The sequence below is a fragment of the Mus caroli genome, unplaced genomic scaffold, assembly GCF_978045245.1.
Source record: "Mus caroli unplaced genomic scaffold, Mus_caroli_1 scaffold_8, whole genome shotgun sequence".
NCBI lineage: Eukaryota > Metazoa > Chordata > Mammalia > Rodentia > Muridae > Mus > Mus caroli.
The window spans coordinates 100,863,338-100,875,818 of NW_028227263.1; the positions used below are offsets into that span (position 1 = coordinate 100,863,338).

The 12,481-nt window shown below is 51.9% G+C and overlaps 1 protein-coding gene across 1 annotated transcript; it reads right to left on the reverse strand.

The window, feature by feature from the left end:
* Nucleotides 1-3,681: 3,681 nt before the first annotated feature.
* Nucleotides 3,682-5,412, reverse strand: Myod1 (myogenic differentiation 1). Its single transcript, XM_021168791.2, has 3 exons — nt 4,786-5,412; nt 4,261-4,339; nt 3,682-3,932 (listed from the first exon to the last, which is right to left on the reverse strand). Exons 1-3 carry the CDS (start codon nt 5,410-5,412, stop codon nt 3,682-3,684), a joined length of 957 nt encoding a protein of 318 aa, XP_021024450.1.
* Between the last annotated feature and the right edge of the window lie 7,069 nt (nt 5,413-12,481).

A 12,481-nucleotide genomic window follows, 5' to 3' on the forward strand; every position in this document is an offset into this window, starting at 1 on the left:
GCTGGTAGGTAGGTCTCTGGAAAATATTCCTCCTTGAAGAGAGGCAGGAAGGCTCACAATATCCATATTCACCCCTCCCTGAGCCAATCACAAGCCCCCCCCCCCAGGCCCAGCTGCATGTAATCTAGAGCATATTAGCCAGGCTAGACCACTGCCTCTCAACCTTCCTAATGTTCCGACCCTTCAGGGCAGTTCCTCATGCTGTGGTGACCCTCACAAACATTGTTATTCTTGTTGATGCTTCACAACTGTCATTTTGAGCTGTTGTGAATCATAATGTAAACACCTGTATTGTCTGATGGTCCTAGGAGACCCCTGTGAAAGGGGTTGTGGCCTGAAGGTTGAGAACCACTGGACTAGAGAGAGAGTTAAGCTATTGGGAGTTTGGGTCTCACTACCCATGTGAGGCAGCTTGTAACCATTTGTAATTTAAGCTCTGGAGAGTGGGAGTGGGTGGGTCTGATGTCTTTGGCCTCTGTGGGTACCTAGACACACATGCAAATACCCACACACAGACACATAATTAAAAGTCAAATAGATTTTTTTTTCAGTTCTGAAGCATATAAGAGGTTTAAAAGAAATGCTGGGGCCTGGTGAGATGGCTCAGTAGGTAAAGACACCTGCTGCCCAGGTGGATGGCATGAGTTCAATCCCTGATGTACTGGAAGGAGAAAATGAATTCCTTCAAGTTGTCTTTTGACCATCCATATGCATCATGGTACACACCTACTCCCCCCCCCACACACACACCACACATACACACACATACACACATGCATGCACACATTCATACATATGTACACACACCAAAACATATTTAAAAGGATTTTAAATGTTTTTCTAGGAGTGGGATTTCACTGGGCATCTCCCCTCGAGTTGCCCACTCCCCTGTAAGGAATCCCAGGATGTTCATTCATTTGCCATGCTGGAATGGATGCAATCTTTGGGCTGTTGGCTTCCTCTCTCTATGAGGTGATATATGTTCACATCTCCCCAGGAAAGTCACAAAACATCTGTCTCATCTTATTCCCTCCTGTTTGTTTTACCAGTCCAAATGGATCATTCTAAAATGCAGATTTATTTCTGTTCTTTCCCTGGGTTGATCCCTCTGCAACTCCCCGCTACCCTCGGAACGCAGCTCAGCCGAGGCCCACGTGGTCCTGTCTCATCTCTGTGTTCCTTAGCTCCTTCTCATGAGGAGCTGTGGGTCCACAAGGTTGCCCCACTCCCTTTGCTTACTGTGCCTCAGCTGTGAGCTCCCTCTGCTGTCCAGTCTCTTCAGGATTCTCCCTGGCAGCTCTCTGCTTGTGTTACTGCTCCTGTCTGTATGCACGGCCTGTGTTCTATGTGTCATCGATCATGATGCGACCAATTGTGAAGAGGCCCAACCCCCAAGTGTCTGGTTGCCTCCCAAAGGGAGGATGCATGTTCAGTGTCCTCTTCCCCTTGAGGACAGGATTGGCATGTGTCCAATGGACAAGTTATGACTGATCCCCGAGGGGCCTCGAGAGAGTGTGTAAGGAACCCCACAGAACTCTGAGAGGCCAATGGAACATCAGAGTAACGGAAAAGCTCTGAGCATCTCCTCCAGGATGGTCTTGCAGGGTAGGCAGAGCCCACTCTCTGCATGCAGCGGTCCTTCCTGAAGGTGTCTTTTCTGTGTCTTGAACCTGGCCTATGGGAGGTTAAGGAGAGGATCTGTATAAACGGAATGCAGGAGGTACTGAGGGCCTAGGGACAAGTGTTAGAGGGAGGGAGAATGTATACCAGGCCGCTCCAGGGAAGAATAGAGGTGTGTGTGTGTGTGTGTGTGTGTGTGGTCCCTCATGGCCATTGTGCATTGCCTACACTTGTCTCTCCTGACACACCTGAATAGCACTTTGTCCAGAACGTTCACCTTGCACTCTGGCTACACCAATGGCCTCCCCCTGCCCTCTACACAGTCTGATGGAAGCACCACAGCTCTAGAGATATGCTGGTCCCTTCTGCCCCTCCCTCCTCCCACAGGCTCTGAGCCCTATCTTCGGATGAGGAGAGACAGTGGAAGATGTTCTGAGGGTTGGCTCCTGACTGTGCTGTCCCTGTGCAGTTCCACTATCGTTAAGGGCTTGCATACACCACATGGCTCATCACCCATCCCCAGGGCCCTTTAGCTGTCTCTTCTTGCACTGTATCTTCCCACCCTCCTCCACATGTGTGAGGGTGTTGTGTGGATCCAGGGCCATACGCTCTCACAGAGCCTTCTGGACACACTGTGTGGATGGGAGCCATTCTCAACTTAGAGCACACTTGGGAGTCCCTAAAAGGAGACTTTGGAAAGCAACAATAACTGGTTCTGGACAGACTCATTCTGCCAGAATCTTAAATGGGTAGAACTAGTTTTTTTAAAATTAATCCATTATTCTATGGGCAGGGTTTCATGTATCCCAGACTGGCCTGGAACTTCTGTGTAGCTAAGGATGACCACACACTTCTGATTTTCCTGTGCTACCTTCCGGGCCTTGAAACTACAGCTGTGTCCCCCATGACAGGTTTATATGGTGCTGGGGACTGAACCTGGGATTCTGTGCATGCTAGGCAAGTGCTCTATCAACTGAGCACCTCCTTAACACCAACTTTTAACTTTATATTTTAAAGAGGTTATTTCTTTATAGCCAGGGTGGCCTCCAGCTTGCCTCTATCCTTCTGCCTCAGCCTCTCAAATGTGTTGAGATTACAGGGATGAGCCGCCACATCTGGCTTTTTGTATTTTTAACGAACATCAACCTATGTGCATCTTTCCACCGGAGCCACTGGTTTTCTTGGGTGCGGCAGGCAAGGCCTGGGGAATTCCCTACAGCTGGAGGTCTGCCAGCCCTTCTTCATTACCCAGCACCACCCAGCCTCTGTGCTACCCTTCTGCCACCTACAGGGGTCGCTGCGAGACAGCCCGCCTAGTTCGTAGAGTTTCTTTTTGATTCCCATAGGAAAAGCCAGAGCCACTTTGTATAAATTAGCGTCTTTATTTCCAACACCTGAGCGAGCGAGCCTCGAGGCTCGCCCGCTTGAGGAATAAACATACAAAGTTTTTGTTGCACTACACAGCATGCCTGGGAGATAAATATAGCCCAAGGGGCTCCTGCTCTGGCCAAGCAACTCTTATTTACACGAATAGATTACAAAAGTCTTATATAAAAAAATAAGTGGTCCTGAACCGCGGGAAGGGGGAGAGTGGGGTATGGTTACACCTGTTACACCTGAGACCTGAGTGGCCTCCGCAAGCTGTGGGGAAAAGTGGGTGCCAGGAGGGCTCCAGAAAGTGACAAACAAAAGGGATGTGGAGGGCAGGGCTTAGGTATGAGAGGCTCACCCCTGTGCTATGAGGAAAGGAAGAGAGCTTGGCCACTCAAGGATCAGCTCTGGCCCAGTGAGGTGCAGCCAGAGTGCAAGTGACCTTCGCTGTGAGCTGCATGAAAAAACAAACAACTGAAGGACTACAACAACAACAAAAGGACTATGTCCTTTCCTTGGGGCCGGTTCTGGGACAGACTTCTGCTCTTCCCTTCCCTCTGGAAGAACGGCTTCGAAAGGACAGTTGAGAGGAGTGTCATTTAAGCTTCATCTTTTGGGCGTGAAGAAACCAGGGACACCATCCCCAGGAGTGCCTACGGTGGTGCGCCCTCTGCTGCCGCAGTCGATCTCTCAAAGCACCTGGTAAATCGCATTGGGGTTTGAGCCTGCAGGACACTGAGGGGCGGCGTCGGGAGACGGGGTCTGGGTTCCCTGTTCTGTGTCGCTTGGGGATGCTCCCTCTGGCGGACCCGGAGGCGACTCTGGTGGTGCATCTGCCAAAAGCAGCGCAGGCGCAGCGGGGCTGTCTGTGGAGATGCGCTCCACTATGCTGGACAGGCAGTCGAGGCTCGACACAGCCGCACTCTTCCCTGACCTGGACTCTGTGAGGGGAAGGGAAGGTTAGTAATCCAAACTTGAGGCCCTTCTCAAGTCTCCTGCCCATAGGCACGGAGCTTTGTGGCAAAAGGGAAACTGAGGACTTGCTAGACTGGAAGGAGAAAGGAGAGGAAGGTGTGCATCATAGTTCTTTGTCCCCTACCCCAATGCTCCCCCCCCAGACCCGCCCCCCCAACCCACCATCCCAAGGTACGGGTATGTATGTGGTGGAGGCAGGAAGAGGATACTAAGCCTAGGGAGCGAGGAAAGTTTCAAGGGGGACACAGAAGGCCGATAAAGGCCTGCTAGCTGGGAACAGCTGAGAATACGCACCACGCGCCGCCTCACTGTAGTAGGTGGTGTCGTAGCCATTCTGCCGCCTGGGGCCGCTTGGGGGGCCGCTGTAATCCATCTGCGAATAGCAAGGATAACAGAGTTAGGTCTACAGGGCCCGAGTGGGTCTCAAGCAACACTCCTTGTCATCACCCCTCCCTCACTCCCTTAGTCTCAGCTGCTGGTTCCAGGACTGGGTCAGCCCCAGGTCATAGGAGCCAGCCACACACTGGAAGCTGTCACATGCGGGGCCAAACTGAGAGTGGACAGTCACTCAGGAACAATAATCTGCATTAGGGTAATAATGAGAAGGAAAAGCATATCCCAGGGTCTGCGCAGCAGTGTTCTAATACCATCCCCAATCGGCAGAATCATAGATGCCCTGGGTCTCCAAAGCGACTCCAGTGTCAGATGCCAGGAGCATCTGGGTATAAGGGACACCCCCACCCCAAGGGCCTCGAAAACCTGTTGCAAATACCCCAGGCGCCGCCTCCACTGCTCATCCTCCTGGGTCCCCCGCCTTACCATGCCATCAGAGCAGTTGGAGCGCGGGCTGGACGCGTCTGAGTCGCCACTGTAGTGCTCGCTGCCACGGCCTGGGGGCAGCGGGCCAGGTGCGTAGAAGGCAGCGGCGCCAGGGGGCGCGGCGTCCTGGTCGCGCAGCAGAGCCTGCAGACCTTCGATGTAGCGGATGGCGTTGCGCAGGATCTCCACCTTAGGTAGCCGCTGGTTCGGGTTGCTGGACGTGCAGCGCTTGAGCGTCTCGAAGGCCTCGTTCACTTTGCTCAGGCGGCGGCGCTCGCGCATGGTGGCGGCCTTGCGGCGATCAGCGTTGGTGGTCTTGCGCTTGCACGCCTTGCAGGCCCACAGCAAGCAGCGACCCGCCTGGTGGTGCCCGCTGGGCGCGCGCACATGCTCATCCTCACGAGCGCCTGGGCCTGGGTGCACCGCAGTGGGGAAGTGTGCGTGCTCCTCCGGTTTCAGGAGGGCTCCCACGTGCACCAGGCGCGGGTCCAGGTCCTCAAAAAAGCGCAGGTCTGGTGAGTCGAAACACGGATCATCATAGAAGTCGTCTGCTGTCTCAAAGGAGCAGAGAGAGCCGTCGGGGCCTGTCAAGTCTATGTCCCGGAGTGGCGGCGATAGAAGCTCCATATCCCAGGTCCTGGGTCCAGCCTCAACCCAAGCCGTGAGAGTCGTCTTAACTTTCTGCCACTCCGGAACTCCAACAGTACAATGACAAAGGTTCTGTGGGTTGGAATGCACACAGGCTGTCCTCTACCCTTCCTCCCTGTCCTGTCCTGTCAGAGGTGTGGTGAAGAAAGCAGTCGTGTCCTGGGGCGTCCTGGCCCCTAGCTTCGCGCCAGGCGCCCTGGGCTATTTATCCAGGGTAGCCTAAAAGCCCGGGAGCTGGAAAGGGAGGCTGGGGGCGGGGGCGCCTCAAGCCAATAGGAGTGTAGTAGGGAGGAGCTTGGGGTCCCCAGGGTAGCCACTGGGGCCAGGGAGTGCCCCCTCCCGCGACTCTGTGCTGGGGCAGCTGCCTAGCTAGGGAGGAGGGCAGAGAGACTGGCAGCCATACGCGGTAGCACTTGGCTATCTGGTGCAGCCTGCCCAAGCCTCTCCAGTTTCTACTCCTCCAGCCTCTGGGTGCTGACCTCAGTACTCACTTCGGAGCTGACCTCGGACTCCACTCTGGTGACTTGTGGGGAGACCAGGCAAAGCATAGGAGTTAGAAATCAGATTGCAGGAGGTTTGGAGAGAGACTCAAGGCTACGGGACAACAAAAGCTCTAGAGAAGAGTGGAGAAATGATGACACACCCAGAGAAGTTGAGCCAAGGACAAAGTGGGCAAGAGACAGTGAGACTCAGAAGGTCTAGGTGGGCAAGCCTGGGACAAATGAATCAGTGGCAGTGCTATTTGGTCATTCTCCATCTGGGAATGGCTCAGAGAATAGCTGTTCTTCCACGGGAAGTTTAGAAACCCAGAGCTGTCCTTGCATGCGTAGTGGGGATCATCATTAAAACTTCAAGCCATTCTGCTCAAACTCCGGGTGGACAGCCCAAGGAAACGAGGGAGGGAGAGAGAGGGAGGCTCCCTCCAACTTACTTTCTGTGAGTGTCTAGAGACCCATGGGGGTCTAGGTTGATCTGTTTCTACCGAGAAGAAGAAAACCTGTTTGCTACAGGTTTGTGCCATCTTGCTCTGAGTGAACCCTGGGAAATGCCTTTCTTAAGGATCGTGATGGCCAGGACCTGGCCTGACGACCTCACCTAGTTGGTAGAGTCAGCATAACTTTGTTGAGATGACCTCTTCCCATTTCTGTATCCACTTCATATCCAGGAACAATGACAATGTCCGGGGGTAACTGTGGTGATGGTTGAGAATCCAACTCAGGGATGGATGTGGAAATGTCAGTGGAGGTGGGAGACTACGCCAGCAGGAGGCTTGCTTCTGTTTCCAGCACCTGCCCGCCCGCTTGCATAGCATAACCAGCAACCTTCTCTGGCTTTGCCTGCAGCACTGAGCTCTGGCAGAGGGCTCTGGGGGCTCTGGCTCTGTTCTTCTGGAGACTTCAGCTGGGTCTCTTCCAGCAGGCTAACTGGGGAGGTAAGATCAAAAGGAAGGAGCCACCTCATGGGATCTCTGGCTCTCCTACACATCCCAACACACCCCAACCCTGGGATGCTCATGCTTTTGGGGGGCTCTGGCTAGAAGCCTTCCTTGGCTATGGACTACTGCCATGTCTTCTCTCCTGGATGCCAGAAATCTAAGCAAGGGTGATGTAGGTGTCTTTCCCACTAACTTCTGGAAGCCATCTTAACTGTTCCTTTTTACAAACTGGAAAGCCCTCTCTATCCATCAGACTCATCCAGGAACCTCTTTTAGAGTCCAACGGTTTTTGTCTCTGATACTGGTGGTGCTGATAGACCCCGTCATGAAGTGCTTACACTTTATACCATGGGTTCACCCTTGTTTATTTATTCAGCATTCACCGTGGCTTTTCTATCACAGACCAGCTACTGGTCCAGGTATTGGGGACCCAGCAGTAAACACAACCAAGGCCCTATGCACATAGTTGAATTATAGGTAAGTCAACAAGCAAGGAACTTTGTGGTGTCAGGGATTTACAAACTCTACAAAATGAAATGAAATGAAATGAAATAAAATAAAATAAAACCAAACAAAGCAAAAAAATAATCTCTATTCCAGCAATCAGGGAAGGTTCCTCTGGGATGGTTGGGTTCATGTAGTGCCCTGGATGAAGGGAGACAGAGCTACTTCTAGCAGGTATTTAGAGTTAGAGAGAGGGGCAAACATGTGCAAAGGTCCTGGGGCAGGACTGTGCTTGACTGCTTTAATGCACAGCAAGTAGACTCAAACTCAGCTTGTGCCCCCAACTTGACTGAGAGCCACCATTCTTCTTAATGGCCCCATTCTAGTTTTTTTCTTCCAGTTCTCCTCCTCCTCCCCTTCTCCTCCTCTTCTTCTCCCTCCTCTTCCTCCTCTTCCTCCTCTTCCTGTAACAGTAAACAGGGACTCAGCCTCAGAGTTACCTTGCTGTTCTCAGCTTTAGTCCTCTTTCCTGAACTTGCCCTAGGATTGGCTGTTCAATCAGGTCTCAGCTTGGGACTTTACAGGTATGTGGAAGGTAAGGGCAGAAAGGTGATCCATTCGGAGGGCACTGCCACAGTCCAGATGGGTGCTCATGGCCACTCAGATGGTTGTTTAGCTTTGGGAGGCAAAGAGAATCTGGTGAGAAGTAGTTCAGTTGCAGGTATACTCTCAAGATGGAGCTGGGCGGGCTCGGAGAGGTGAGATGGCTCAACAGTTAAGGGCACCCTCTGCTCTTGCAGAGGACCTGGGTTTGATTCCCGGTGCCTGCATGGTTGTTCGCAACTGCCTGTAACCCCAGCTCTAGGGACCTGATGCCCTCTCTGACCTTTGTGGGTCACAAACTTACATGCGGGCAAAGCATGCATGTACATAAAGACTTTTAAATCTTTAAAAGTAGAGATGGGGCAAGCAAGATTTCTTTATGATTGGATGTGGACACAGGGACAAGAGGGACATTAAAGACCGCTTTTGGATGAAAGGGGCTGGGGCATAGTGGGTCTGCGAGTGTCAGATCAAAGATTCAGTTTGAGCAAAATTTGAAATTCACAATAAACATTCAGGTGGAAGTGTAAAGCCTGAGTGGGATTCATGTGGCCAGAGGTCCCAAGGGGAAGGCTGGGCATGATGAAGTCCTGCCTACTGTTCCTGTAAGACACCTCCTAGGTCTGCCATTTCTAAGGTCACCATCCAGACTATGCTAACTCCTGCCATTTGCTGACTTAGATGGCCCCACTAATTCTGTCTTTTCCCCTCTCTTGTGGGGCCAGGGGAACTGCAGAGTCACAGAGAGAAGGCCTGGAACAAGAGTCGGGTCAAAGTGTTTCCAAACCCTGAAATTCTCATCCTGAAACCGGCAGGAATAGGACTCCTCCCCACCCCTTGCCCTGGGCCTGGATGTCCCAGGGCATATAGATCCATACCCCCACCTATGCCCCGGCAGAGGAGGTCAGATAGCCAGACAGCCTTCTACTTTCTCCTTATAAGGTCATATCTCATCCAGCACCACCTGCCATTCATCTTTGTGCAAATGAGGCATAAGAGCACCAGCACCCCGGCCCAGGCCAGTGGTGTCCACTCACCCCATAGCCTCTACTCACCTCCAAATCTAAATACCCTTTAACTCAGTTAAAGGAGCTGTTCACTGACGCCTGCCTCCACAGAAGTCTGTCTCTTGCTGCTCTCACCCATCGCTTGAGGTCTCCATCACCTCCAGCTGTTCCTGCCTCGATTTCCCTTCTCAGGCCTCTGGTCTGATCATGCCTTAAGGGAGGAGGAGTCGGGGGGAGAGGGGAGAGGAATGGGGAGGACACTCTCTAGCACACTTGTCCCTCCTGGAACCCAGTCCCTGCACGGCAGCCTCAGGGAATGATGGAGGTCCTGGTGCTTCCCCTTGGGCCAGATGCAAACCTCGTGTCCTTCTGCAACTAGGTGGCCATTCAGGAACCCTACTCACCCTGTCTCCACAACATCACCTGGAGCCACTGTCCCCTCAGATAGCCCTGTTCTGGTTAGCCACCTTCCCTTCTTTCAGCCCTGCACAGCCTCCTTTAGAGCCATGGAGTCTCGTGCCTGCTGTCCCAAGCCTGCTGACCTCTCCCCTGGTCCTGCCCATGACTGGTAGCTTTTCAGGTCTCAGATCTCAACTCCAATGTCATTTTTGGGATGTCTCTGGCCATTTCCTCCCAGATAGCTGTCTCTCAGGCTTGGGGAATGTCACACAGCCTTTCCTCTAGAATGATCTTGTCTGTTATTCACCAAGGGACACGAAGACCAGCATACCATGGATAGGAATACATTGCTCGCCATGGCGTCTCTGGAAGCCACTGCAGCAGTGATCCCACGGCGGGCACAGTGGTTTAAGTGTCAAGTGAGTGAATGAACAGTCTTGGGTTCTTTTGATTTCTATCCTTATACTTGAATTTAGCAAAATGTGCTACAAGTCATTCTATTTCAGCAAACTTGGGCTCTATGTAGGTACTTACTCATACAAGCTCTCACACTGCCTCTGCCCAGGCAAAGCAGAGGCTAGTTTGCCTGGGACGTGCTCTCTCCCATTGGTCGGTAGCAACATTCCAACAGTATGCTGCCGATGGATGTGGGGTTCATCATAAGTGCTCTTTCATTTGACTTAAATCCACAGTGAGGGATGGATGTAATTGCCGTTAGTAATGATTTCAATGGAAGCTATTGCTTCCTCCTTTTTGGAACCTCATCTGAATATGCTCAGCACACAGTAGGCACACCACAAATATTCCTTGGCGGATGAATGAGCAAGTCTGTTTCATTATGCATTGCCCCATGTCTCCAAGGAAGCACTTCAAACCACTTGTGCAAATCTAGTTTCTCTCTTTCTCTCTCTCTCTCTCTCTCTCTCTCTCTCTCTCTCTCTCTCTCATCTCAAACCTGAGCAAACAAAGCAAAGCAAGCACACAAATAACAAAAACAGAAATAAATTTTATGCTGAGTCTAAGTGATTGTAACCTTGCTTTTTATTTTATGGTCACTAAAACTTCCCCCAGCCACCCCTTCTGGAGCGTGCCATTGGCTCTGGGCTGAGGCATTGTCCCCTCAATGCAGGGCCTCTTAGGCTGTAGGCCCACTGACCTGGAGAAGCACACAGCTCATCCTGGGGCTCAGGTCTCCTTGCTCCATAGGTGGCCCCTTTGATTTTCCCTCTGTCCTTTCCAGGCCTTGCATTTCAGCCCCCCTTGGCTAGTCTTCCAAGGTGCTATAAATGGAGAGCTGGCTTTTGGGCAGGAATGTTGGTCTGGCTAGGCCTCTGGGGTGTTGCACCATGGGGGAACAGCAGCCTTTATATATATATAGCCTCTGGAAACCGGATCCAACTAGCACCTGCCCCAAGCTTCAGGCACCTCTGCCCTACCCAGTCTGGACCTGTGGCCTCTTACTTTGCTACTGCAGGCTGCATGGCTGGCTTGGGTCTAGGGGGCTGAAGGACTGGAGGATGAAACCATGGGGAGGTCAGGTGGAACAGGACCAGCCCCAGGTTCAGTCTCTGGCCCTAGACTTTCCTTTCCCAACTCAAGTATCCTGTTCTGTTCTCTGCCAGTTTTGCTTCCCAGAAAGCCTGAAACTACCTGCCACCAAGTGTAGATCTGGCCAATTTAGGCTGACCTAGAGGAACTCCGGCTGGGCACAGACATGGTCCTGGTCCTGACCAGGGTCCCAGGGAGCCTTCACATGTCTCCCTCTGGGATTCCCCCAGGCTCTGGTATGTGCAGGACCTTGAGAGTCTGGCAGATGAATGAACTAGGTGGTGGGTGTTGTTAGCTTTGTGTCTAAGCCCCACCCCACAGTTACCTGGCAACAACCAGGTGTGCCTGACTCACTATAAAAGGGGCTGCTTGCCCCCTCCTCGCTCTCTTGCTCCTCTCTTGCTCTCTTGCTCTTTCTCTGTTTCCATTCCCCCCTCTCTCCCCATTCCTTTCCCCCTGCTCTCTCCACGTGGTCAAGGCCAGCCTCTACACCTCTACTTCTTTTCTCTCTCCCTCTCTCTTCCTTTCTCTGTCTCTACTGCCCTCTTGACGCCCCTCCCCATGCTCTAAATAAAATCTATTCTATACTATACCATCCTGTGGCTGGGCCCTCATGGGGAAGGGATGCCTCAGCATGGGCTTGCCACGGCACCCCCTGGCCCCATACCTGATTACACCTCCATAGAACATATCTGCCCTCTCTTCATCTTTTCATAAACACATCAGATGTCTGATATTCTCACACTGTAGGAGTACATGACCCTTCCAGTGGAGCAATCTATGGGTCATTTTTTCATTCAACAAACATGTATTCATGTGCTGGGAATACAGTGAGGAAAAGAATACTCTAGCCATGTGGAGCTGATATTCTGGGGGAGCAAGATGGACAACCAAAAATAAATACACCCATTCGTCAGTTTTATAGTGCACCACAGAGGTGGGATGTTTGGTAGAAGATACTAAAAGCAGCGCAAGTGGAGGGGGCAGGTGTGTGCTTGGGGAGTGTGTTACCTGGAGTGACATTTGGGACCAGCCCATGTGACCTCTGGGGAAGAATGTTTCAGTCAGGGAAAAGGCATAACGGCGCATCTTCTGTGGAAGGATGTCTCTTCCGGGAGTGACAAGGAGGCCATGCCTCACTGTCTGGTGCTATATGTGCTCGGTGAGGGTGTGCAGAGGGAGCGAGAGCTCAGCACAGGGTTGGATGGATGTTCTGTCACATTAACTGAAAGCTCTCATAGCAACCAGGACACTCTTTAAACTTAGTTCAGTTGGCCAGTTTCTTTTGCTCTCTATTTAACACGTTGACAAAAAGCTCCCTCCCTAACTGACATGCTCCTAACATGGACATTTTTTCTCAAGAGGGAAATTTCTAGCTATCAGGTTTCCCTTTAGTTATAAATTCACTGAGAGGGAAATTTCCGTTCTGCTCAGCTCAGTGAGGACCTGGGAAAGGGCAGAGGGCACAGGGTGGCCTGCTGTGAAGTAGGTGTCAAAAGACATCAGAATAGTCACCAACTTTTCACAACCCAGGCCATGCATGGCACTTGGCTTACATGTGAAGAACACATCATGGACATTCACAGGCTATGTATACCCTAAGGGACATAAG